The sequence below is a fragment of the Myxine glutinosa genome, chromosome 5, assembly GCF_964187855.1.
Source record: "Myxine glutinosa chromosome 5, kmMyxGlut1.1, whole genome shotgun sequence".
Lineage (NCBI taxonomy): Eukaryota > Metazoa > Chordata > Myxini > Myxiniformes > Myxinidae > Myxine > Myxine glutinosa.
Window position 1 is genome coordinate 132,423,055 of NC_136265.1, and position 27,976 is coordinate 132,451,030.

The following is a 27,976-nucleotide window of genomic DNA, read 5'->3' on the forward strand; positions in this document are numbered from 1 at the left end:
CTTTTGCCAGGTGTTGTTTTTGGTCCTGGCACGGTGTCACAGTCACCCTCCACACTAGCAAAGCCAATGAGGGGTGTCGGTTTAGTCGCCGACAACCCGATGATGCGACAGGTAGCACTGGGTTACATGTTACCAGTGGCAGTCACAAAAAATGACTTTTTACTTGCTGGAAGCACAAGATATGCTTTGTACTTACAATTAACCCCAAATAAGGTGATGAGACCACATCACAGAAAAAAGGAACTACATTAGCCATTTATGCACGAGATCATATGAACCCAGAAAAAATATATATTTTATTCTTCCCAAAAGGAATGAAAGTAGCATCACATCATTGTGACCTACTGGTGGAACCACCAACCATGTAACAAAATCAGCACTCGTGGCTATTGGTGATTGCACCCTCCTATCCCCACACCTGCCTTCCCCCTTCTCCAATATTTTCAACTATTTATTTGGGCCACCCAGAAGCTATGCACGCAGATTAGTCACCACAATATAGCAATATCAAGTCAAATGCTATTATAAGCGGAGCAAGAGCTCAAGAAAAAAATGGCATCATCATTCCTTGAAAAAGACATTTCATGAAATAAAGCACAATAAATTTATCAAACATATTGCATCAAAAAATGGCCTGAGGGAAGGGATAATTTAAAATAGACCAGTAAGCTATTTCCTAGTGCATGTGCTTAGTTAGATTCGCTGAACCGTTGATTATCCCAATTGGTATCACCTGAGATTGAGGGTTTAGATAACGTCCTCCAATCCCTGCGTAGTTGCACGATAAAATGTGCTCTCGTTTCCTCCAATTACCTCCTTCGAAGTGTCACTCTGGAGTGTTCTTCTGGCACGATAGAGGTGTGCGGGATGTCATTTGGCGCATTTTGGCCGATTGGAATGAAACTTCGAGGTTTGTCTGGAAAGCAGCACTCATGGCTATTTGGTGATCAGCGATCATGGAGTAGAGTTATCAGAGAGAAAGCAATTATAAATAAATGAACCTAATCATGGAGAAGACGACAAAAACGTTGATATTTTTTCTTGGAACAGAATGGGTTGATCCACGTATGCCGCATGCTTTGCCTGGGGTATCTTGAAAATCTCGTGGTTTGGTAGCAGCATGAGATGTTTCAGTGACTCTTCTCCCAGGCCCGTGTCTGCGTCACCATATGCAATCAAGGTTCTTGTCTGTTACCAAAACAAAGCACAAACAAAATATTCTGTTACTGCGTTAATCGCTTCTCCTCTTCCATCTTTTGGAAGTACGACGAGTACACATTTGATATTTCATGCACACAAGTATCACACCTTGCAAAATGTGCAGCTGGCCAGTCTACAGACTGCACTTTGCACTGCACTAATCAATGAAATTTGCATTTCGTTGATTACAGCTACGGAACTGGCGCGTTATAAACTCAGCCACTTCAATATCAATGCAGTTGTGGTTAAAATTGCATTTTCAGTTTGAAAAGAAATCTAAGCTTCAGAATTGGACAAACTGGTCAACACGCACCTGTACTGATTTGTACGCGACGGTGCTGTAATATTCAGTGTATGCTGGAGCTATTGGGATGAAAGCTGAAAGGTATTGGCTATATTGCATCAAAAAAGGAAGGGAATACATTCCGCTCATCGATGGAGAAACAAGAACAGTTTGCTGCATTCTCAGTGCTTTGATCAGAGCAAGAAGAAAAGAAGCTCTGGACTTATCATCCTTCAGTATTTGAAGTGGTTCGGAGAGTCCATGGCCTGAAACGGCAGAAAAAAAACAAATCAGATAGATATGGAAGACAATAAGATTTACTTACTATGCTTTTTCCATACTGTGTTATCCTTAAAAAAAACCTGTATAATAACTGTTTCCTGCTTTTAAGGGTTGGCACGATAGCCCGGGGATAGAGCACTTGCCTTTGAGCTGTCGAATCAGGGTTGAATTCCTGACAAGACTATAAATTGTCACCCAGTGTTTTATGGGTAGAATGTTACATCAATGAGTGAGTGGTCTATGTTTTGCATGGTACATTAAATTGGAGATCCATCTGCCAGCATTTGTTGCTGGTGGACATTAGAGATGTCATGCTATCTTTCGACAGAGTAAGTGAATTACCACTAGTACCATGGCCAAATTCCAAATATGGCCACTAAAAGCAATGGCAAACCACCCAGGAAGCTGCAATTCTTTGCCCATGAAACTGCTTCAGCAGTCCTGGGAAAGAGTATGGGATGAATACTTCCCACACATCCTGTGTTGATGATAAAACGGTGAGTAATCCATGTACGCCCAGTTAATTTGAGCGCAAATTGGTGTTTCAGACACACGACCACGGCAATCAGTCCAACAGAAATGGCCGAGCAAACCGACACAGGTGATTCAATCCAGGCACCTTAACTACGCGAACCCAATTCAACAGTTTACGCGGTTTACACGCCAATTATTATACGCGTCGTTCCCTGATGATCAGACAAGTTCTCACAAGCATTTATTAGCAATGGGGCAGGTAAGAAGAAGAAGAAAGAACACGACTGTACATGCGGTAAAACAAACGGTTACAAATTACAAATAAATGAATGAACAATATGAATAAACAATATGAAAACAATATGAATGAATGAAAAAAAAATACAAATTAATTAAAACAAGTCATAAAAATTTTTTTTTAATGCAAAAGGATGTAGGGATGTCATTCGAAAAAGTATGCAAACAAGGTAGGGATGGTCACAATAAATTATCATGTGACACCATCCCTACATCTTTACCCTGCGTTTGCGAAGCAAAAATCAGGGTTAGGCATGCGGTTGCGTGTCTACATTTTAAAGTGGGTCCGATTCACACAAAATTTTACCATAGAAGCGCCTCCACTTGTAGAATTTTTTTATTCATAATGATGACCTCATAGGTCACGTGGTACGGACGCCATCTTGGGAAAAAGTTACACCTCTAAATCTTCCAAACCGCTCAATAGGAAAAGTTTAAACAAAGCTCATTGTCAAGTACTCCCCATGGGGAATAAGGTATGTTGATGATGATGTCATCGGTCCCTTAATTCGACGATTATGACGTCATAATTTGACAAGTACAACGCTTGATCTGATCAGTATGGGAAAAAAATTCCTCTGCAACTGTTAGTCTGCTGGATACGAAATTTTCACCATATGTGTGGCTCCTCCTGTATAATTTTTTTATGATAATTATGACATCATAGGTCACGTCGTACAGGCGCCATCTTGGAAAAACCGAAAAAGTTGCACGTCTAGTTCTCTAAAACCACTCCATGGACAGAATTGAAACCTGGCTCATTGTAAAGAACTCCGCATGTGGAATAGGTGTTAACGATGACGTCATTCGTGCCATAATTATGCACCAATGGCGTTGGTGTCAGGGACAGCGGGAGAACGACAGGGACAATGACAGGGACAATGCTTAGTCTGATCAGTTTGAAATTTATTCAGTGTGATCTATGCCACAATATTAGAGAATATAAATTTATGATGTCATCACTCACATAGTCTGGCAGCCATATTGAATGAAAGAAAAAAAACGTTCAAAAACAGAAGAGTTGGCTCGTACCGAGTGGAATGTGCAGGGTAAGTATTCTATGAATACCATCTAGTTCTTTGATTAATGGTTGTCCCTAGAAAAGACTGCGTGTGTTTGAGTGTGTGCGTGTGTGTTCAATATAACTGTCCTCCTGAGGTGGGGTCAAAAACTCAAATACCAAAAAATGCAATTACGGGCACATTCTAATACATTTATAAAATGAAACTTTGTGTATGCAATCAACATTGGCGGACGCATTTTCTTGATTTGACCCCAGGTTCATGCTGCAAGGGTGGGTACCTAGAATCACAGGGGTCAAAACAAGATTTTTTTTTTTAACTCTAAATTGATATAGGGTTATTCCTGGTGGAACTGTTCACCATCTTTCAACTTTGCTTTTGGTGGGAAACGTAGGGATTTGCGATGGAGCTCCATCGACTTCACACTAGTTATTTATTTATTATAATTCTAATTATCAACTTTGCAGATTTTTCAACAAAGGCAGCAAAGGAATCTCCAGCACTAGTTATAAGAAAAACAAAAACAAAGCCAAGATGAAACAAACTATATTTGCCTGGAAGATCCACAGCAACACTTCTGAATCCATGTTCTGCCAGGAAGGTGAGTGCACCAGTATCTTCCCACACTTGAGATGAAAATACTTGTCCATGTAAAAACAAAATTTCTTTTCCCATCCTAAACACACACATAAACCTTGTAAACATTGGCTTTACCTTCATCAAATGTCTCAGAAATATTACATCAAACCAACCAAAGGATGTCACAGCAAGTGCATGGTAGGCCGTTGACGTTAACGCTTAAATTAATGCACATAATCGTTTTGCACAAAATGGATTGCAACTCAAAGACGACAGCTGCTACGACAGTCACTTTTACTATGGAAATAATTCTGTTACTCTCACCAACAAATCACCAGGAAGTGTTTTCCACACATCACACAGTGGAAGGGTTTTCTGTTAATCTATTCATAAATTATACTTTGAGGACATTTTGAACTCTTTTTGTGTATACAAGATCGAGGCTCGTGTAAGAGCTAACATTAATCACAAAAAAAAAACTGACATAAAACATAAGATAAAGAGAGCGGGATGCAAGATGGGGAGAGAGAGGGAAGCACACAAGTATAACAGCGGAGAACAGGGACATCGGGAGATCTGTGGGAGGGAGAGGGCTTTGGGGAGTAGGCATGGGAAAGGGGGGGGGGGGGGGGTGGGAGAGGTATAAAACACATGGACACTGCTAGGACTTCCAGGAAAGAAGTTGGTATTTAAAAAAAAGTGGATCTGGGGTGAATTAACGGGGGTCGAAAAGATCAAGGTTTTGGATGGGGGAAGATAAGAGATGGTGGTGAACAGCTGTTTTAAAGACCTGGAGGGAGGAGTGGGATTGAAGAGAGTGAGGGAGTCTGTTGCAGAGGTGGAAGAAAAGAGGAATGAAAGAGTGAAGGTGAGCAGAGAGTGTTGATTTTGGCAGTTTCACCATAAGGCCACTCATGTAACCAAGCTAGTAGACTACATTGGCATTGATCACCCGGTGTATTACTATTCGAGGAAGTTTGACAGATATCAGGAAAATTATGCCACTGTGGAATAAGAGACCCTTGCTCTCCTACTAGCTCTACAGCATTATGAGGTGTATCTAGAAACTAGTACCTTTCCTATAAAGGTCTTCATTGATCACAACCACTTAACCTTCATTCAAAAAATGAAAAATAAAAATCAGAGGTTGATGAGATGGAGCTTGTCTTTGCAAGAATTCAACTTGAAAATTAGGCATGTAAAGTGCAGAGACAATGTAGTCGTAGATGCTTTATCCAGAGTGAATTAACCTTGAGGATTCCTGTGCGTTGTTTGGAATTTTTGTTGCTTAAGGGATTTGATCAGCCATAGTTTTGATTTGTACTTTCATGGGTGTGAGTATCACTTTTGGTTGTTAAAGATACTTTTTGTATGGAAAGAAAGTTTTCACTGTGTTAAAATTTATTCCTTGAAGGCGGGGAGTGTTACGGATTCGTCACTTCCACCTTTGTTGTTATTATATACTTGTAGGATTTTTTTAGTTTCAGGTAATATTGTTGGTAACATTTCTGTGTGAAATGGAGATGACTTTAGTAAAAGGTAAAAACAAATGTTTGTGTAGGAAAAAGGAAAACGCGGCAAAGAAACCAGAAGAGGAGAGAGGAGGAGATCGGCAGGGAGGAGACGGCGATGAGAGAGACAGCCGTAAGTCGCACCGAGCCTGCGAGCAGACTTTTTTGACATTGGTTGCGAATGAGTTGAGGCTTCCCGTGAAAGGGATTGCCTGCGACAAGCGCGACATCATCCTATATTGCGATTGCAATTAAACCTGCATCCCAGTTTTTATTACCAAGCATGAGTTATTGTTGGCGGGAAAGCAAGAGCCTCCATTACAGGCCGATCAGCCATTTTTTCCTCGAAGAGGCTGTCCTCCTGGTGCTTCGTCTTTTGTCATTGGGTTTCCCATATCGACATCATTGTGTGGATTGCCGTTGGTTCCCATGTCGGCTCAATTCCCATATAGACCTCTCACCTTGGAACTCCTCGTTCGCAGCCGCGCTGATAACTGCCTGTTATTGTCGTTCTGCACGACTTCAACCTTCACCTCACGTGGGGATCCATGCACGGACTTTGGGAGTGTTACATTCCACTCACATTTGGTGTATCGTGAGTTTATTGTTTTGAAACCATTGGGGAATGATGGTACCATCATATGTATTGTTCATTTGATGCAAGTGATATTTTAATTGTACTTTCTTCAAGAGTGATATTATTGTGTATGTGAGAGTTCTGAATACAATTACTTGTTTTGTTCTGCACAATTGCATTGGTGTGGTTTTACCATGGTTTATTAGAACACTCAAAATAACAAATCTTTCTGCCGCGTTCTCTCTCGAGACTTTGAGGGGCACCGCAACTGGAGTTTGGGGAGGTAACATGTAACAGTTCCTTCTAGTTAAGATACATGGAGTAAATGTTCCTTCTAAAATTAAGATACTCAGAGTAAACGTTCCTTATAATTAAGATACCCGGAGTAAATGTTCCTTAGAATTAAGATACCCGGAGTAAATGTTCCTTATAATTAAGATACACGGAGTAAACGTTCCTTATAATTAAGATACCCGGAGTAAATGTTCCTTATAATTAAGATACACGGAGTAAACACACCTTATAATTAAGATACTCGGAGTAAACGCACCTCATAATTAAGATACTGGGAGTAAATGTTCTTTCTAGTTAAGATACCCGGAGTAAACGTTCCTTATTATTAAGATCCTCGGAGTAAACGTTCCTTCTCCTTAAGATACTCAGAGTAAATGTTCCTTCTAAAATTAAGACACTCGGAGTAAACACTCCTTATAATTGAGATACTTGGAGTAAATGTTCCCTCTAAAATTAAGATACTCGGTGTAAACATTCCTTTTATTTAAGATATTCGGAGTAAACGTTCCTTCTATTTAAGATATTTGGAGTAAACATTCCTTCTATTTAAGATATTTGGAGTAAACGTTCCTTCTATTTAAGATATTCGGAGTAAACGTTCCTTCTATTTAAGACTAGCAGAGGTACCCGGCTTTGCACGGGAGTGGGAGGAGGAGGGGAGGGGGAAGAGGAGGGGAGGGGAACGCTAATTTTAAAACCCGAAATTTTTTAAATGTTTATGTCTCCGTGACATTCCTGGGACCATCCCGAGTCGAACAGTACTTTCCGCTCGCAAATCCGTCCACGGGTTCTCGAGATCTTAGAGATTGTAGACCCGAAGTTTTTTTAATTTTAAGGTGTGCTGTAGTCAGAAGCGCTGGAAGCGCTGCGCTCCCTCCCTTCGAATCCCTCTCTCTTCTGCTAGTGCTAATAATACGCTAATTTTAAAACCCGAAATTTTTTAAATGTTTATGTCTCCGTGACATTCCTGGGACCATCCCGAGTCGAACAGTACTTTCCGCTCGCAAATCCGTCCACGGGTTCTCGAGATCTTAGAGATCATAGATAGAGGCCAACTCTACTTTATATATATAGATATTCGGAGGAAACGTTCCTTCTATTTAAGATATTCGGAGGAAACGTTCCTTCTATTTAAGATATTTGGAGTAAACATTCCTTCTATTTAAGATATTTGGAGTAAACGTTCCTTTTATTTAAGATATTCGGAGTAAACGTTCCTTCTATTTAAGATATTTGGAGTAAACATTCCTTCTATTTAAGATATTTGGAGTAAACGTTCCTTCTATTTAAGATATTCGGAGTAAACGTTCCTTCTATTTAAGATATTCGGAGGAAACGTTCCTTCTATTTAAGATATTCGGAGTAAACGTTCCTTTTATTTAAGATATTCAGAGTAAACGTTTCTTCTATTTAAGATACCTGAAGTAAATGTTCCTTAAAATTAAGATACTTGGAGTAAGCGTTTCTTCTATTTAAGATAATAGGAGTAAAGGTTCCTTATAATTAACATACAGAGCCGCTGTCTCATCATAATTTAGCATATGGATTTTAAAGATTCCATGGTATATGTATCTCTCAAGGAGAGCAGTCCATTGTGTGCTGCATATGTTGCTTTACTTCCCAGGTTCGAGATTAAATGGTATTTTTAAGTTTATGAAGACGTGCTTGTGAAGTTAGACACATTGTTGGTGAGAATGGCGTTAGTTCATGAGTAAAATTATGAACCAAGTTAATTGTGTGTGCATAAAGCACCTGTGTGATGTACCAAATGGCCACCTCCAGTCGCTAAGTTTCCTTGTTTATGTATATACTTTAATTTGATTTCAATGATCAGCATTAATTTATGATTGAGTGTGGGTTAAATATTTCTGTTGAGTAAATGGCAGAGCTTCATGATAATGAACAAATAGTATTTTTAGGACTTTGATCAAGTCTTGAATCCCAAGGTCCCACATCTGATTGTTTATGTGTGCATCGAAGTTTATTAGAATTGAGCCTTTTTTGTATACTAAGTTGAGGCTAGTATAAGAGCTAACACACATAACATATAATAAAGGGAGCCGGAGACAAGAGGGAGAGAAGGAAGCACAACAACAGTAGGGAGCAGGGACATCAGGAGATCTGTGGAAGAGAGCAGGCTGGGGTGGGGTAAATGGGATAAACTAGATGGACACTGCAGGAGCTTTCAGGAAAGAGAACAGGGAATTTGAAGAGGTGGGTTTTGGGTGGATTAACGGGTGTAGAAAAGATCATGGTTTTGAATGGGGGATGATCTGAGGAGGTGGTGAACAGCTTGCTTGAAGACCTGGAGGGAAGAATGAAATTGAAGAATATGGAAGCTGGTTCCACAGGCAGAAAAAAAGGAGGAACAAATGATTGGAAATGAGCAGTGGTTCTGGATTTAGGTAGTTTCACCAGAAGGGGGTTGATGGTGGACCACGTGAGCCCTGCAGAAACCTGGAGTGCAGGGGAATTGGGGGGGGGGGGGGGGGACAGAAAAAGCAGAGGGTACATCACCAGAGGTGAGGTGGTAGAGGACAGAGGCACCCCAGTAAGTTGGTGTTTAAAAATGATGACCATAGTAAGTCAATTGAGGGATTTACTAACCTAACAAGCCGGCTGTTTTGATCAAGTCTTAATACTGTATCTATTGTTTATGTCTCAACAAGCTGTTGGATACATATTCTATATCGAGAAATACACTAAATAAATTAGAAATACAGTTTAATGAGAAGTAATAAAACATACGATTTGGAAGGAGTGCGTTGGCGTGTGTAGACCGAGGTATGCACTTCCTGTTTGTCCACAGAAAAGTTGACCTTCACAAAGTCATTCTTCAGATCGATTGCCACGTTCTCATCCCATTTAAAAGAAAGATTCTCAGGAGATGAAATCCAGAAGACAAAAAACAGTATAGTCAGGCCGCAGAGTACATAGCACCAGCCTTTGTATCCCATTCTTCTGTCACTCGCTTTGTGATGGCTCATCAAGTCTCAGCGACAGAATGACCTGCAAAAAAAATTAAAAATTTACAAACAATTTTTCATCCAGCATGAGAACACATAAATGTAACAAATTAAATGGAGATACATTAGACATATACCACGCCTAATCGTACGGACTTCATCGGAGGCTAAATGGACGTCTTTGCGCAAACTGAAATTCAACGTGCATTACGTGGCTGGTTTTGGGACGGTACTATTATTGTGGTTAAAGTGATCAGCTTTTAAGCTGTACTATCTTCGACGGATATATTTGCCCGGCAGTAAATATATTTTTCAAGCACACATAGCCTCACCCTTTCCCGAAAGGAAAGGGAGCAGAACTGCAATCGGTCCCTGTGTGTCAGTGTGTAAGTCCGCATGCTGATTTACTTAATTGCAGATCGATCATTCTTACACAACAACAGGCATTTTAAGGCCATTTTCCCTGCGAGAGCGGGGGTTAGCCTTGCGGTCCCCAGGACAATCTTCTCCATTTTGCCCTATTGTCTGAATCTCCCCTTGTTAACCCCCTTGCCCGCATTTCTTCTTCCACCATCTTCAGCCAGGTCTTTCTCGGTCTTCCCCGTCCCTCTACTTCCTTCAACATTCATTTCCATCACGATTCTCAACCAGTCACTTTCATCCTTCCTCAACACATGACCAAACCATCTCAACCTGTTTCTCTTCGCAGCATCCATCACAGGCTCTATTCCCATCATCTTTTGCAATTCATTATTTGTCTTCCTCTCTCTCAACGATACTCCACACATCCAACGAACCATTCGCATTTCCACCCTTTCCAGCCTTCGTTGCTGCTCTACATTCATTACCCATGTCTCGCTCCCATAAATCATAACATTTCTCACACATGCAGCATACACCTTTCCCTTCAGCTTCAACGACACTCCCCTCCTCATCAGCACGCCACTCGGTTCCCGAAACTTCTTCCATGCACATCTCACTCCAGCAACCGTTGCCGAGTCTGATCCACCTTCTCCATTCAGCATGTCTCCTAGGCAGCAAAATGTTTTCACACCTTCCAGCTTCACGCCGTCTCCAAGATCCAACTCAACATTTCCTCCATCTGCAACTCCCTCTGTGCACACCTTACACTTGAATGTAGCTGCCACACTGGTTATTGACCCTCTCAGACCACTACATTTTTGATGAACCCACTCAGCGCACATTGTACATTGAATGGAATTCACTCCAACACCCTTCCTGCACACAGCACACGGCCACTTCCCAGTTCTTTCCACCTCACCACATGCTTTACCACTTGCCATCACCTTAGTCTTTCCGATATTCACCTTCAGACCTTTTGTCTCCATACAATCCTTCCACTTGTTCATCTTCTCCTTCAGTCCATCCATACTTTCCGCAATCAACACCAGATCATCTGCATACAACAACTCCCACGGTAAACCCTCCTTTACGTTCCGAGCCAGCACCTCCAACACAGCTACAAAATAGTAGTGGACTTAGTACCGACCCCTGATGCACTCCCACCTTCACCTCAAACTCACCACTGTTCCCGTCCTTCGTCCTTACAGCTGTGCACGCTCTTTTGTACATTGCCATCACAACTCTGATCAACCATTCCTCCACTCCTAACTTCCTCAATGCCCATGTCAATACTTTGCATGGAACCCTATCGAATGCTTTCTCCAGATCAACAAACCCAAGAAACAACTTCTTCCTCCTCTCCATGTACTTCTCCTGCAACTGCCTCACAATAAAGAGTGCATCTGTCGTTCCTCTTCCTGGCATAAATCCAAACTGCATTTCGTCGATCTTCACCTTCTTCCTTATCCTCCTCTCCAACACCCTTTCCAATACCTTCATTCCATGCTCCAAAAACTTTATCGCTCGGTACGAGACACACTCCAGAGGGTCACCTTTCCCCTTGTATAGAGGGACGAGGGTACTCAGTTCGCAATCCACTGGAATGCGGCCTTCTTTCACCACCAGATTACAGATCTCTGTCATTCTCTTCACACCCCAACTTCCTGCTGCCTTAAACATATCTCCCACAACTCCCGTCAGCCCTCCCGCTTTTCTACTCTTCATTGCTTTTATCGCTTCCTCAACTTCCTTCTCAGTTATCTTCTCTGCCGGTTCTAAAACTGGGTTACTCTCTATGTTGCCATCCCATTCATTCTCTGTATTCAACAGCATTTCCATATATCTTTTCCATCTTCCTTTAATTCCATCTGGGTCCACAACGATTTGTCCCACTTCATCCTTCAAGCAACTCACCCCAATCACAATACACCTCTTTCGCTATCTGCTTTGCAATCCTGAATACCGCTCTCTAACCCTCTTCCGAATCCAAGCGTTCTCCGAACATTTTCCTACATGCCTACTGCGCCTTTGCTACCTCTTTCTTTGCAGCCTTCTTGGCTGCCTTATAACTTTCATGCTCTGCTTTTTCTGCTCCCGTACCCTTCGCCTTCTGCCACTCCTTGAACTTCTTCCTCTTCTCGTCAATCCTCTTTCCAAGTTCATCATCCCACCACCATGTTTCCGAGTGCCTCAGTGGTCCTTTTGTCCATCCACATACCTCACCAATGGCTCCCAACAGACTATATTTCATTGACATCCAACCACTTTCAAGCTCAACCACATCATCCTCCACCCTACTCAGCCTCTCTTTTAATGCCTCCCTCACTGTCACCTCTTTCAACCTCCACACCTTCATTCTCGGTTGGTACTTCACCCGCCGAGCTCTCCTCGCACCTTTCACCCTTATGTCGCAGACAACCAAGTGGTGCTGTGAAACAGCCTCCTCCCCCGGGATCACCTTTGTGTCCCGGAGGTGCCCCCTATCTCGCCTACGCACCATCAGGTAGTCAACGGTTGTCGTCGACCCACCTGACATGTATGTAACAAGTATGTAACTTGTTCTGTGTATGTAACAAGCTGTATGTAACACCTGACGTGTATGTAACAAGCTTATTATCCTCTTTCTGGAACTGAGTATTACAAATCAACAAATCACCTCCATCAGCAAACTCCAAAATCCTTTCACCTTCTCCATTTCTCACACCATATCCGTAACCCCCATGAACTCCCTCAAAACCGTCCATACTCCTTCCCACATGTCCATTTAGGTCTCCTCCTACCACAACAACTTCCTCATCTTTCACGTTTTCCATCATCTTCTCTATCGCACACCAGAACCTGTCCTCTTCATCGCTCCGACCAACCTGCGGAGCATATCCCGAGATGACGTTCACCAAGAGCTTTCCAATCATCATTTTCACCATCATCAACCTATCACTCACTCTAGTCATACTCACCACACTGTCTACAAACTCCTCAGAAAACAGGACACCAACACCATTCATGCCCTCCGGGCACCCTTGCCACACAAACCTGTATTTCTGTCCCTGCCTACCCTTCACCATTCTCACACCACTTCCCTTCCATCTCGTCTCTTGCACACAACATATGTCCACTCTTCTTCTGATCAATACTTCCACAATTTCTCCTGATCTCCCTGTCATTGTCCCTACATTCCATGTCCTAAACCTCAGAAACCGATCTCCACTTCGGGCTGTACCCTGCCCATATGTAGTTGTAATTGTCATGGTTCTCTTTTTGTTCTCTCTCTCAATTCTATCTCTCAATGGTGAAGAATCATTTTTTAAATTGTAGTATCCGGATCGGATCTTCATCAAAATCGACTCAATTCGTCCTCGTCAGACACCCAACCCGTCCACCAAGCTTCGTCCAAATCCGTCCATAACTGTTTGAGGTATCCTGCTTGCAGATAAACAAACAGGGGTGAAAACATAACTTCCATCCACCTTCAGTCACACAAGTTGGGTCACTTGATCAAGATCAGATTGTTTAGACTTGAATAAAGCATCAAGAAGATTGTTGTTTACATGTATATCAAAAATAAACAAATAAAAAACATCAACTCGGAAGTGCAACATGACAATGATAAATGCAATGGCCTCATTTCCTTGTTTAAGGTTGTCCAGGAGCCTTGCGACCCCTCGTTATACCGAGTGTAGTCCCTCTGAGACTGTGGACTGTTTGTATATCAATTCCCTTTCTGCATATATGGAATAAAAGTATTTAAAGGCAATTGGTTCGATTCCCGACAAAACATTAATATTCAAACAGGAAGAGAGAGAGAAGATGGTCCCAGCTGTGAGTCTGAGCGTGGCGAGGAGATGAGAGTTCGGTGTTACTGGCTGTATTTCTTACAATCTCGAGATGTTATTGTCTCTCTCGACCTCCTACTCTCTGGTGTCGTTCTCTTCCTGGCTGTCTCACGGCTTGGTCTCTCCCGATCTGGTCACGTGAGGTGTGATAGTGGCCCTTTTATAGACCAGCACTTCCACCCACTAGTGCGGATCCTGCACAAGATCTGTCCATGTCCTGGTTGTGTGAGGAAGCACACCTGGAACTGCCATTATTGTTAAAATCCATGTTTTATGCTCTGGAGTACACATGGAACAGCCATTAGCAAGTGTGATTTACGTATAAAGAGCAATGGTGATGTTAAAGATTAAACACAAATGGGAAATGGGTGAAAGACAAAGTCAGGAGGATAAAGGATAACAGGGATTCTAACTACCGGTATACACACGATTCTGGTCGATGATAATTGTGATTTACCTAACCCTAACGCTAAGGCCTATGCCAACACTCATTGGGATATAAATACAGCATGATTAACCCCCAATTCATTGAGGTGACAATATATATTGTTGCGGATTTGAGAATCCTGTCTTTGTAAATATCACCCTCTGTAAATAATGTAATAATTCCTTGTAAATACCTCCATTAATTGTAAAGATCAAAGGTCGTCCCCTTAGTTAGTCCATCGCATACACGTAGAAAATCATAGGACCTTCTAAATAGTTATCTCTTTATTATATGTCAGTATAAGGCTCTGTTTTTTCCACTAGTTCATTGCGTTGCACCAAATCAAATAAGGTAGAATCCCCTTTCAATTGCCCCAAAACGCCATTAGCAACTGCATTCGCCGCCATGCCATGTGCTCTAACTCGGGGAAGAAGGGTGTGGCCCCACCTCGTCATCAGGAGGAGGAGTGAGCCAGCCCCGACCGACCAACCAAGAATGAGGGGTTTGGCTTGGGAGGGTTGAGAGAGTTGAAGGTTTGAGGGGTTTTGAAGAGTTGAGTTCTATGATGAGTTCGGCAGGAGGTTCTGAGTGCCGAGAGAGATGCGCAACCCGCAGAGGTACGAGAGGAAGACGACGCTGTTCAAACAGCCCCTGCGCGCGCACAGCTTTGGCGCGCTGCTACACGGGAACCAGATTGCGGTGGAGTCGGTGGCCGTCCACTTCCAACCCCGACGTCCCGTGCGTGATCAAGCTCCAGCCTGCGTCCAGCTGAACCTTCCTCTCCTTCCAGCCATTCGTCCCTGCCTTCATTCGCCAGTCGTGTGAGTCTGCTCGTCGTCTGTCCTCTGTGTTGTCTGGGCTTTAAGTTAAGCCTGTGTAGATAAGCTAGGAATTGCACTGTGTCTTCTTCTTCTTCTGTAAATTACTTTCGTTTCTTTCCTTCTCCTTGGTTTCTTTGGTTGTGTAAATAGTAGTTAATAAATATCTGTTCCTTCACTTTGGTTTTCTTTCCCATCCGATCGTCTTTGTGATTTCCCCATTGAGTACCTGTGGTGCGATTTTTTTAATTTTTTTTTGTATACAGAGTCGAGGCTCGTGAAAGAGCTAACATTTATCAAACAAACAAATCAAACAAACAAGCAAACAAAGTATATAAAAAGGGGAGCGGTCGACAAGATGGGGAGAGAAGGGGAGGAAGCACACAAACACAACATTTGAGAGCAGGGACATCGGGAGATGTTTTTGGAGGGAGAGGGCCTGGGGGGAGGCAGGATAGGTATAAAACGCAAGGACACCGAGGACTTCCAGGAAAGAAGTCAAAAGTCACCTCAAAAAAGTGGATTTGGGGTGAAATTAGCGGGGGTAGAAAAGATCAAGGTTTTGGATTGGGGAAGATTAGAGATGGTGGTGAACAGCCATTTTAAAGACCTGGAGGGAGGAGTGGGATTGAAGAGAGTGAGGGAGTTTGTTCCAGAGGCGGGAGAAAAGAGGAATGAAGGAGTGAAGGTGAGCAGAGAGTCTTGATTTTGGCAGTTTAACCATAAGAGGGTTGCAGGCAGATCTTGTGCGACCTGCAGGAATATTTGGGGGACAGAGCCCAGAGAGAGTAGGGGGAGCAAGGCCGGAGAGGAGTCGATAGAAGACGGAAAGACCACCAACCTGCCTGCGGTGATTAAGTGAAAGGCCCTCGGAGATAGCGTCATCGCGGGAGATTCCAATGATTCTGAAAGCTTTGGTTTCAACAGCGTGAAGACGAGCTAGGTGTGAGGCAGGAGCACCAGCCCAGAGGGGAGAGCAGTACTCCATTGAGCTGCGGATGAAAGCCTTGTATGTGGTGAGGAGCTCAGGTGTGCCAAGGAAGGACTTCGCACGACGGAGGATGCCCAGTCGGCGACTGGCTTTGGAGGCCAGCTTGGAAATGTGGTTTTCCCAGGAAAGATCATGGCAGATAGTGAGACCCAAAAGCTTGAGTGACAGAACTTCTTGGAGTGGATTATTCAGAAAGTAGATGGGAGGGTTGTCCAGTCGGTCTTTTCGGAGAGACATCGTAAGAGTGTGAGATTTGTCAGGATTGAAAGACATGTTCCACTTGTTTGCCCAGTCTGTGATTTTGTCCAGGTCTGCAGAGAGTGAGGAGGCTGCAGACTGCCGATCTGAGGGATGAGGAATGGAGCAGCAGAGAGTGGAGTCATCAGCAAAGAGATAGAGAGGATTTTCAAGAGAGTCAGAGAGATCATTGATGAAGACCAGAAAAAGCACAGGGCCCAGAACACTGCCTTGGGGAACTCCAGCCTGAACAGGAAGAGGAGATGAGAGAAACCCATTCAGGGCCACACGTTGACGACGACTAGAGAGGAAGTCCGCCAGCCATGTGTGGAGATTTCCATGGATACCAAAGGAGGAGAGTTTGGTGAGCAGAGCGGGGTGACAGACCGTATCGAAGGCACGTGATATGTCGAGGGAGACAGCTCTAATTTCCTGTTTGGCATTGAGGACCTCCATCCATTGTTGAGACAGCAGAAGCAGCATGTCCAGAGTAGAGTGACCTGGTCTGAAACCAAATTGATGATCAGAGATCAAGCCATTGGAGAAGAGGAAAGATTTAATATCTGAAGCAATGATGGATTCCATGACTTTGCTGATAATTGGGAGAAGGCTGATTGGTCTGTAGTTGCTAGGATCTGTTTTTGCACCTTTTTTGTGCAAAGCGGTGATGTTGGCTGATTTCCAAGCAGATGGCAGTTGACCTTGAGCAAAAGAGAGGGTGAATAGAACGGAGAGAGGGAGTGAAAGAGCGGAAGAACATGATTTTAGGACCCGTGGGCTGATGCCGTCAGGTACAGTTGCAGAATCAGAGTCGAGGGTTGACAGAAACTTTTCCACCTAAGGTCAGGAGGAAAGGACACGGAGTCCAGGAGCAGCTGGGTACGACTGGGTATGGTGGGTACAGAGAGGGCTGGGTTTGGGACACAAGATTTCGGCCAACGCTTATGAATCGGGTTAGTTCTCTGTTAACGGCTCGAACCGCGGGCTGCTAAAACCGCTCGGCAAAATACCATCTTGTCCGTGGTTTCGAGCGGAGTTACCCACCTGCCTTGTGGAGGGATTGGCGGAGGTGTACGGGAATCGCTTGACCAATCGCTTCGGCCAATCCCGCCCCACAGGGGAGCGGGGTAGCTTCAGGATCGGAGACGGCCAGTGAAAATAGAAGGGGGATTAACCCCCCCCCCCCTTGCTAAGGGGGAGCGCCATCCCCATTTCCGTAACAATATGCATGAAGTCGTCCTACTTTTATGTAAGCTGATAAAACTGGTCAAGTCTCATAAATAAACAGTGAAATGCAAAATAATATTGCAAAAACCTTAATTTTCATCGACAAAGACTGGTGACAAACCATGATAGAATCCATTCAATTTCACTCAATGAAATGCCACTGTCGAGGAATGCAGATAATACATCTGAGCGGTCAATAAAAACAATCCCACATCTCCTCATCACCTTCCCCCCTTACACTCCCCACATGTTTGCAACAAATCAAAATGTGTTCAGGCTCACTATTACAAAATAAACAAGAAAGAGCAATCAGAGATTGCAGACCCTCACCAGGACGTGTTTTAGTGGTTTTTAAGGCTTTTGTGTTAAAACAAATATGGCGGCCAAACCACGTGACCGATGATGTAATCATTAAAAAAAAATTCCCACCAATTTATCCCTAGATGATGCTTAATTAATTTCATCTTGATCGGGTGAAGTTTTGTACTTGTCGAATGATGACGTCATAATGGAGGCACCTATGACATCATCATTAACATATGTTATTCCCCCATGGAGAGTTCCTTACAATGAGCCATGTCTCAATTTTTTCTATGCAGCGCTTTCGGAGATATAGAGGTGCAAATTATTTCGGTTTTTCGAAGATGGTGCCCATACCGCATCACCTATGACGTCATCATTATCATTAAAAAATTATACACGTGGAGTTGCACCGATGGTGAGAGTTTCCTGTCAATCGGACCAACGGTTACAGAGAAAATCATATTTATCCTGTGCGGCAAACAGACAGAGAGACAAACAAACGCGAGATCACGGCGAGGTCACGTCTTTTCGAAGCTGCTCCATGCGCTCACGCTTTCGAAGCTAAGTGATATTTCTCAATTGTGTTTTTGTCGAGACTGTATCTATCTTTCGGTGTATGTACCTATAGCGTATCTTTTGGAAAATTTTCGGTGCTAATTTTTCGTACATGTATACACAATCGTCGGTTAATGGTATCGAGTATTCTGCGGCCTAGTACTCGTAGGCTTAGACTACCGTACCGTCTCCGACCTTATGGTTTGTTTTTCTCTCAGCGATTCGTCGAATGCGCTGAAATTATTTTCGTTCTCTGTTTCGTACCAGTCGTTCACCCCGTACCTCCTTGTTTAATATCTGTACTCACAAAAAAAAAAAAAAACCCCAAAAAAAAAATTTCCTTCCCAGGTCTTATTCGTTTATTTGTTGTTCTTTTGTGTTCGTTCGTTCTTCGTTCGCGATCACGCGGTTAGAAATGTATAATCTCTCCCCTGAACAACTATTTTCTCTCATATATTATAACACCCTTTTCTTCTTTTCCTACAAAAGGATGCTTTCGTCTTGCTCACCAAATCTATTCATTCCAAAAAATATATATAATACCATCTCTTACAGTTCCTCCTTTCTACATTCCCTAAACTATCCAGAACTCCACCCCTCCTCCAGTGTCCTCAAACGTATTTTTGACTCGAAGGTCTCAAACTCATTTTGCAAAAAATGTTCGTTTCCCATGAATCGTACACTTTTCAAAATCCAATCTCACCCCTCCCCTCCAAATCCTCCCCATCACCCATCCCTTTCAAATCTCCCCCCTTGCCCCTTCCCTCCCCTCCCTCCTAAACTCCCCCCACACCCCTCCCCTCCGAGACTCTCCCTCGCTCCTCCCCTCCTAGACTCCCCTCTCACCCCTCACCCCTCCTCCTCAAAGCATCCTCCCTGCTTCTTCCCCCTTCCAACTTTCACCTTCATCTCCCCAAACCTTCTGCCTCGCTCTTCCCCCTCCTCAAATAACACCTCACTGTGCCTCACCCAATCTCCATCAAACCTTTTGTCCGCCCCATTCTTCCCTTTCTCCAAGCTATTCTGAAATCTCTGACACACCTTCAACAGCTCTCCCTACCTCTTCCTCCTCTTCCACATCTTACCCTACCCCTCCCCCCCCCCCCCTGTTCTGGACCCGATGCTCCCCCTTCCTCTTCATTAACGGTATGGACCTCAAACATCCGGGGCCTTCGCTCAAACTTGACTGACCTCTCCATACAGGTTGCTTCTAACAAACCAGATGTGATCTGCTTAACAGAAACTTTCCTCCTTCATGATGTCTCTGATGCCTTGGTATCTCTCCCAGGTTACTCCCTCCTCCGGTATGATAGACCTGAGCCTCGTCCTGGAGGTGGGGTTGCTATCTTTATAAAAACTCTCTTCCTCACTCGCCCTCCACTGCCCTCTCTCCACCTCACCCCCAGGAATACCTTTGGCTACGGCTTCCCCTTCGCTCCCACCTTTTGTTCATGTGTGTTGTACCGTCCACCAATCAGCGATGACTCCATCTACATCTCACTGTCTGATAATATGGACCAACTTCTATCTACCCATCCCAACTCTCTCTTCCTCATATGTGGTGATTTCAATTGTCACCATGCCAGTTGGCTGGGTGTGGGTACCTCTCTCACCAGCCATGGCTCTTCAGCAAAGGACTTCTGCGACTCACTGGGACTGACACAGTCTGTCAATTTCCCGACCCGGATCTCAGTCAACGGAGCATCTTCTCTTCTGGATTTGGTTATGACAAACTTCCCTGAAAATGTCTGCTGCTCTTCTTCTGCTCCAATCGGCTCATCTGATCATGTGCTTGTCAAAGTGGACATCTCTCTGACCATTCTCAGAGAGACTCCTCAGCGTCGACGAGTCTGGCATTTCACTCAGGCCAACTGGCACGGTCTTCAAGCAGCCATCAATCATCTGGACTGGTCTCCCATCTCTACCGCCTCTGACATCAACTCATCCTGGGAATTCTTTCAAAGTAAATTGCTCTCTCTCATGCACAGATTTATACCATCTCGTCTTCAGTTGTCATACCCTTCCTCCCGTCCATGGTACACGGAATCTTGTGGTGAGGCTGTTGCCCTGAAACAACTTGCTTTCGTCTCCTGGAAAGCAAATCCAATGGAAGGAAATCTCATTTCCTTTCACAAAGCCCGAAACAAGTGTGTGTCCACCCTCAGGAGAGCCAGGAAACAATATCTCACCATTCTCAAGACCGAACTCTCTTATCTGTCTCCCTCTTCAAATCCTGGTGGCGTCTGGTCAAATCTGTTTCTGGTGTTTGTTCCCCCTCCATCCCCTCCCTCACCTCAAACGGCTTAACGGCTGACTCCGCACGTGAAAAAGCTGAATGCCTCAACTCTGTGTTTGCCTCTAAATCTTGTGTCCCAAACCCATCCCTCTCTGTACCCACCGTACCCAGTCGTACCCAGCTGCTCCTGGACTCTGTGTCCTTTCCTCCTGACAAGGTGGAAAAGTTTCTGTCAACCCTCGACTCTGATTCTGCAACTGGTCCTGACGGCATCAGCCCACGGGTCCTAAAATCATGTTCTTCTGCTCTTTCACTCCCTCTTTCTGTTCTCTTCACCCTCTCTTTTGCTCAAGGTCATCTGCCATCTGCTTGGAAATCAGCCAACATCACCACTTTGCACAAAAAAGGTGCAAAAACAGATCCCAGCAACTACAGACCAATCAGCCTTCTCCCAATTATCAGCAAAGTCATGGAATCCATCATTGCTTCAGATATTAAATCTTTCCTCTTCTCCAATGGCTTGATCTCTGATCATCAATTTGGTTTCAGACCTGGTCACTCTACTCTGGACATGCTGCTTCTGCTTTCTCAACAATGGATGGAGGTCCTCAACGCCAAACAGGAAATTAGAGCTGTCTCCCTTGACATTTCACGTGCCTTCGATACGGTCTGGCACCCTGCTCTGCTCTCCAAACTCTCCTCCTTTGGTATCCATGGAAATCTCCACGCATGGCTGGCGGACTTCCTCTCTGGTCGTAGTCAACGTGTGGCCCTGAATGGGTTTCTCTCATCTCCTCTTCCTGTTCAGGCTGGAGTTCCCCAAGGTAGTGTTCTGGGCCCTGTGCTTTTTCTGGTCTTCATCAATGATCTCTCTGACTCTCTTGAAAATCCTCTCTATCTCTTTGCTGACGACTCTACTCTCTGTCGCTCCATTCCTCATCCCTCAGATCGGCAGTCTGCAGCCTCCTCACTCTCTGCAGACCTGGACAAAATCACAGACTGGTCAAACAAGTGGAACATGTCTTTCAATCCTGACAAATCTCACACTCTTACAATGTCTCTCCGAAAGGACCGACTGGACAACCCTCCCATCTACTTTCTCAACAATCCTCTCCAAGAAGTTCTGTCGCTCAAGCTTTTGGGTCTCACTATCTGCCATGATCTTTCTTGGGAAAACCACATTTCCAAGCTGGCCTCCAAAGCCAGTCGCCGACTGGGCATCCTCCGTCGTGCGAAGTCCTTCCTTGGCACACCTGAGCTCCTCACCACATACAAGGCTTTCATCCGCAGCTCAATGGAATACTGTTCCCCCCTCTGGGCTGGTGCTCCTGCCTCACACCTTGCTCGGCTTCACGCTGTTGAGGCCAAAGCTTTCAGAATCATTGGAATCTCCTGCGATGTAGTCAATGCCGAGGGCCTTTCACTCACTCACCGCAGGCAGGTTGGTGGTCTTTCTGTCTTCTACCGACTCCTCTCCGGCCTTGCTCCCCCAGCTCTCTCTGTGCTCTGTCCCCCCAATACTCCTTCAGGTCGCACAAGATCTGCCTGCAACCCTCTTATGGTTAAACTGCCAAAGTCTAGGCTCTCTGCTCACCTTCACTCTTTCATTCCCCTTTTCTCCCGCCTCTGGAACAAACTCTCCCACTCCCTTCAATCCCACTCCTCCCTCCAGGTCTTTAAAACAGCTGTTCACCACCATCTCTTATCTTCCCCCATCGAAAACCTTGATCTTTTCTACCCCCGGTAATTCACCCCAGAGTCATTGCAGTGTTCATATGTTTTAATCCTCTCCCACCTCCCCCCAAGTCCTCCCGATGTCCCTGCTCTCAAATGTTGTGTTTGTGTCCTTCCCCCTATTCCCCCTCTCTTTTGTGTCCTTCCCCCTCTCTCCCCATCTTGTCTGCCGCTCCCCTTGTTTTTTGTGTTTTGTGTGTCGGTTTGTCTTTTTGTGTGATTAATGTTTGCTCTTTCACGAGCCTCGATCTTGTATACAAAAAAAAAAAAAAAAAAAAAAACAAGAAGACGTCATGCAGAGCACGATACTTGAACCCCCCCCCCCCCCCTCTCAGACCCCCACCCGCCCGAAGAAAAGGTTGTCCATTTCATCAAGATTAAAATAGACGGTCTTGATCAAAGCTCGGATTAATACGATGTAAAGTGACATGACATGAACTTGGATCAGTTTAGAATCGTGAGCTGTAGCCGAGTGACAAACTAACAGACAGACAGACAGACAGAATAACAAACCCAACCGACCAATATACTTGAAAAATCTTAGATTTTGCAAGTAACAAACAAACTCAAATGCAAAACCCTCTCCTCTGGCGAGGGTAACAACAAAAAAATGGCAGAGACCAATAATTGTAGCTAGAAGCAAAACCTGCAATAAGTTTAGGGTACAGTATTGGTGAGGGCACTGGACTGCCGTACCAGAGGTTGTGGGTTCAAATCAAGCTGAAGGGAGCAATATGAAAGATTTGGATTACAATATTCATGAAGTCAAATCACTTTCAGGAGAACTGCCATGTCACGATTGGATGGTCGGTAAAAACCCAGCTGGCTCACCAACGACTTTCGGGGTTGAATGCTCTCATGCGACGTCTGGGGTACATGCGACGCTACTCCACTCACTGTGGTTGGCACTTATTACCTTCCCTTGTTACAGGAGGTCGTGCTGAATGACTATGGGTTCGACCCTTCTAGTACTTACCACATAAAGTAATAGATGGACAACAACCTCATTCTTCCTTACAAAGTCCTAATCTTAATGTTAATCTTGGCTTTTTATCACTGCCGTTGTTCCAAATTTGTAGAACAAAGATATTTCGTCCATGAAATGACTGCTTGTACACCAAACACAAAGACAATTTGTTGTTGCATATACATATAAATTTATTAATTTAATTGTGAAAAAAGCACATCTCCATGATTTTGGTCCCGGATTGTAAATCATGAGAATTAAGAAGCCAGCAATGACACACCATTCCGCAGAATTGGGAAGATGGTGAACCAGTCTGATAATTTAACTCTCTAATCAGCAATCAGCGCACAATGCTGGCAGATCCGACATGTTCATATCAACAATAAATCAATCAAAGTCTGTGTTCTTCCAATGAGGATTCAAAGTGTAAGATTGAAATGACAAAGAAACAAAGTGTAGTTGTGCAGATCTAATGCAGACGACGAAGGAAAGACAGCAAAGCAGAATTCCACTCCTCTGGCTTGTCCAGGTAGCAAGCATGGCCTGCACCTTCCATACAAACAACGCTGTTATTGGGCAGTTGTTTCAGGTTGCAAAACGACAACGTGCCCAAAGCCGAATCCAAAGACCCATACACAATCAAGGTGGGAATCTGCAATTTAAAAAACAAAAAAGAAGCATTACTTTGTATTTTTTGCTTCAGTCTCAACAGACAGAAAAATACTCGAATAACGAGTAAAAAATTTAAAAAAATTAAAGAAAAAATTTCAAATGTCGGCCCAGCTATAAACTGTCTGTCACCCTGGTGTTTTCCAGACAGGACGACGCATCAATGTGTGTGCCATCCCTCGGACAGACAGACATTAAAACTGAGTGTCCCGTCTGCCGGAATTAGTTGGTGGACATTAAAGATCCCATGGTGTCGTACGTGAAGAGCAGGCAACTTATCTCCGGCATTCTGAACAAACCAACCAGAAACTAGAATGGCACTCTTTGACGTTGCAACGTCGACCGATATGCCTCCGCCCACATTATTACATCATTATACATACTTGTAGCAAGTTTGATTCAAATCCCTGCAGCTGCTCTCAAGTATCACATTATGACCTCTGACCTTTGACACCAAAATCTAATCAGTTCGTCCTTGCATTATAATATGTACTTATACCAAGTTTGGTCAAAATCCCATTACTGATTCACAAGTAACGCAGTAACAGATTTTCTACCTAATGGGATCTCTGACGTTTGACTTCTTGACCCCATAATCTAATCAGTTCATCTTTGCGGCATTATACATACCTGCACCAAGTTTGACTTGATTCCCTTCAGCTCTTCTTAAGTTATCGTGGTAATGAAAACATTTTACAGACTCTGACCCTTTGACCTCTCGACCGCAAAATCAAATCAGTTCATCTTTGCATCATAATACATAGTTGTACTAACTTTGGTCAAAATCCCATAATTGTTGGTTCACAAGTTATCGTGGTAACAGGACTTTTTGTAACATGACCTCTGACCTTTGACATAGACACCAAAATCTAATCAGTTCATCTTTGCATCATAATACATAGTTGTACTAACTTTGGTCAAAATACCATTGTTGGTTCACAAGTTATCGCGGTAACAGGACTTTTTGTAACATGACCTCTGACCTTTGACATAGACACCAAAATCGAATCGGTTCATCTTTACATCACCGTACATACTTGATCTAAGTGTGATTTAAAACTCTTCAGCCGTTCTCAAGTTATCGCAGTAACGAAAACCTATCATGGACAAATGGACGGACAGTCGGACGGACAACCCAAACACATAACGCTTCTGGTGACTTTGTCGCGGAGGAATTAAAAATCTACAACCAGGAACTGCTTCAACAGCACCAGCACTCGGTAAAGCGTATTGTACTGTCATTCGCTTTGAAATATAAAACCAATTTTGTAATAATTGTGAACCTCTAGCAATTTAAAAATCATATCACATCAATTATATTTGGCTTTTCCTGACGTTGCTGAGAAGTTTAATTCCACCACAACCTAAAAGACTGCCACACAGTCTCAAAGTCCTTGCACCAGGGTGAAAAGTCCAATCTTTCACATACAAAACACAGATAATCCTGAGATCAATGTTTCACTGCAAAATCTGCAAACACCCACCGCAATTTTCTCATAATCAGAAGCCGAGAACATTTGTGTACAAATGGGGGCCACAGGAACGAAACCGCGCACGAGGGCGTGGTGGTCCAACAAGAATGGCAAAGAGTACATGCCACTCAAGGAGGGAGACACAATGACGCAGCTCATCAAGCCCAATGCCTCAACCACCACCTTCAAGAATTCGGAGGAGGCCAACTCTCCAATTGCAACTTCAGCCGGGGCATTCTGGGAGTGTCCGTAGCCTGAAATATGAAGCCACAGGTAGGCCATATGTAAACAGACTAATCAAATGAAATGGCAAGAAAAGATTTAAATAACTATTCGGTTCCTCAAATAAATCACTGCTATAAGTCAGTATGCTTACAGTGCTCACTTTTAATTTCCAAGTACTTTTTCACCCGCGTGACACAATTGTATTACCTCCGTCACCAAAGGTTTATTATATCTCGTTTGTTTGTTTGTCTGTGAGTGCGACAACTTGCAAACGCTTTCAGCTATCTTCGTCAAAATTTACCAGAGGATTCCGAAGGAAAAAAGTGAGGATGGGGTGTTTTGGGGTATTCATGTTGGTCTGCCTGTTTGTCTGTGAGCAGGATATCTCAAAAAGTTTCGGACGGATTCAGATAAAATTTGGTGCACAGGTTGAGTGTGTGACAAGGACGAATTGATAAGACTTTGGTGAAGATCAGAATCCAGATCCGAGAATTTTAAAGTTATTCTTCACCATTGAGAGATGGGGCCAAAAGCGATATAGAGTATAGCATGATATTTCAAAAAGTTGTGGAAGAATTATGACAAAACTAGGTGGATGAGTTGGTTAGGTGACAAGAAGAAGCCGATTACATTTTGGTTCAAGTCCAGATCCAGATCCGGCCTATCGGTGGGATACAAAACGTAAACTATTCAGCTTGGAGGACGTGTGCGGCTATGCACTCCACCGAGTGCTGTTCTAGGTGTTAACTTGCATTCGTTGAAAGCAAAAAGTTGGTTAATTAAGCAACACAACAAGCATAAGTTTCCATTACAAGTTTTCCGTTACAAGACTTCAATAGGGAGTTCAAAAACTTCAAAAACTTGATATATATGTAAACTTAATGCATATATACAGGTATAATTTATGCACATGACGCCAGCATCATGTCATGGGGTCAGTATGCTTCTTTGGTTAATATATATATATATATATATATATATATATATATATATATATATATATATATATATATATATATATATATATATATATATATATGCAGTCATGTGAAAAAGTAAGTACACCCCATGTAAAGTTTTGACTTTTTCAACATGTTTCAACATACAGCTATTTGATCTTCATTTCAACAATATTGAGAGATAAAAGTGATATAATCTATCTATAATTCCAGTAATCTCTGTGTGTATGTGTGTGTGTCTGTGTGTCTGTGTGTTTGTCTGTGACCGCTGTTTCTCGACAACCACGGGTCCGATATACTTGAAACTTGCCAGGTATATTGCTGGGGACCCGAGGATGTGCCTTTTCAAGGTATGAAATTAATCGGACAAGTGGTTCCCAAGGTATGGTCACCGTACTCGCAAGCCGTTCGCTTTGGCTTTGCGAATGGACCAAACCATTTCATGTAAATAGAGGGGGGGGGTTCTACCGTACTCGCAAGCCGTTCGCTTTGGCTTTGCGAATGGACCAAACCATTTCATGTAAATAGAGGGGGGGGGATATAATTTTAGATATATATATAGTACGGGCACGCCCTAGTATAACAAATATCATGAAACATTTACATTTTGAAGTCCATTGTATAATTTAAATAAACATAAATGCAAATTTTGCATGTGGAAAAAGTAAGTACATCCCTACATTTATCACTGCTTCAAATACCTAAAATTAGAATCAGGTGCACCAGCTCAGGTGCAAATGATTAGAACATCGTTGGAGAGGATCTTGGAGGAACCTGTCTTATTTAAACCTCAGACATTTAGTTTGGTTTGCTCTTTGTTGTTGAAGTGTACGGCGTCACCATGCCTAGATCAAAAGAGCTCTCTGAGGCCTTCAGAAAGGTTATAGCTGCCTATGAGTCTGGGAAGGGATTAAAAAAGATCTCCAAACAATTTGAAATCAATCATTCGACTGTCCGGAAGATCATCTACAAGTGGAGAAGATTCCAAACAATTGCCAACTTGTTCAGGCCAGGCCGACCCAGCAAGTTCAGCCTGAGTGCAGACCGCAAGATGCTGAAAGAAGTCTCTAAGAACATCAGAATGTCATCACGGGACCTACAGGTAGCTCTTGCCACTGTTGACGTCAAAGTGCACGAGTCTACCATTAGAAAGAGGCTGCACAAATTTGATCTACATGGGAGGTGTGGCAGGAGGAAACCTTTGCTGTCCAGAAAGAACATCAGGGCAAGACTAAAGTTTGCCAATGAACACCTAGGCAAAAACCAGCATTTCTGGAACAATGTGCTCTGGACAGATGAGTCAAAGGTAGAGCTATTTGGCCACAGTACCAGAAGACATGTTTGGCGAAAACCAAAGACAGCATTTGACCACAAGAGCCTGATACCAACTGTAAAGCATGGTGGTGGAAATATTATGGTTTGGGGCAGCTTTGCTGCATCAGGACCTGGGCAGCTCACCATCATATAATCCACTA

General features: G+C 43.5%; 1 protein-coding gene across 2 annotated transcripts in view; it reads right to left on the bottom strand.

Annotated features, from left to right (window-relative positions):
• Positions 1-275: 275 nt before the first annotated feature.
• ABHD14B (abhydrolase domain containing 14B) overlaps positions 276-27,976 on the bottom strand; it is a 40,466-nt gene continuing 12,765 nt past the window's right edge. Inside the window, exons 2-5 of one of the 2 annotated variants that reach the window (XM_068116190.2) lie at positions 9,268-9,528; positions 4,113-4,234; positions 1,514-1,749; positions 276-1,188 (exon numbers count right to left, since the gene is read on the bottom strand). In XM_068116190.2, the coding sequence (XP_067972291.2) occupies positions 1,006-1,188; positions 1,514-1,749; positions 4,113-4,234; positions 9,268-9,506 (780 nt within the window). In that variant the 5' untranslated portion in view covers positions 9,507-9,528 and the 3' untranslated portion in view covers positions 276-1,005. Of the gene's footprint in view, positions 1,189-1,513; positions 1,750-4,112; positions 4,235-9,267; positions 9,529-23,342; positions 23,829-25,329; positions 25,572-27,976 lie in introns of those variants that run through there. The other variant, XM_068116189.2, reaches the window with a different exon arrangement.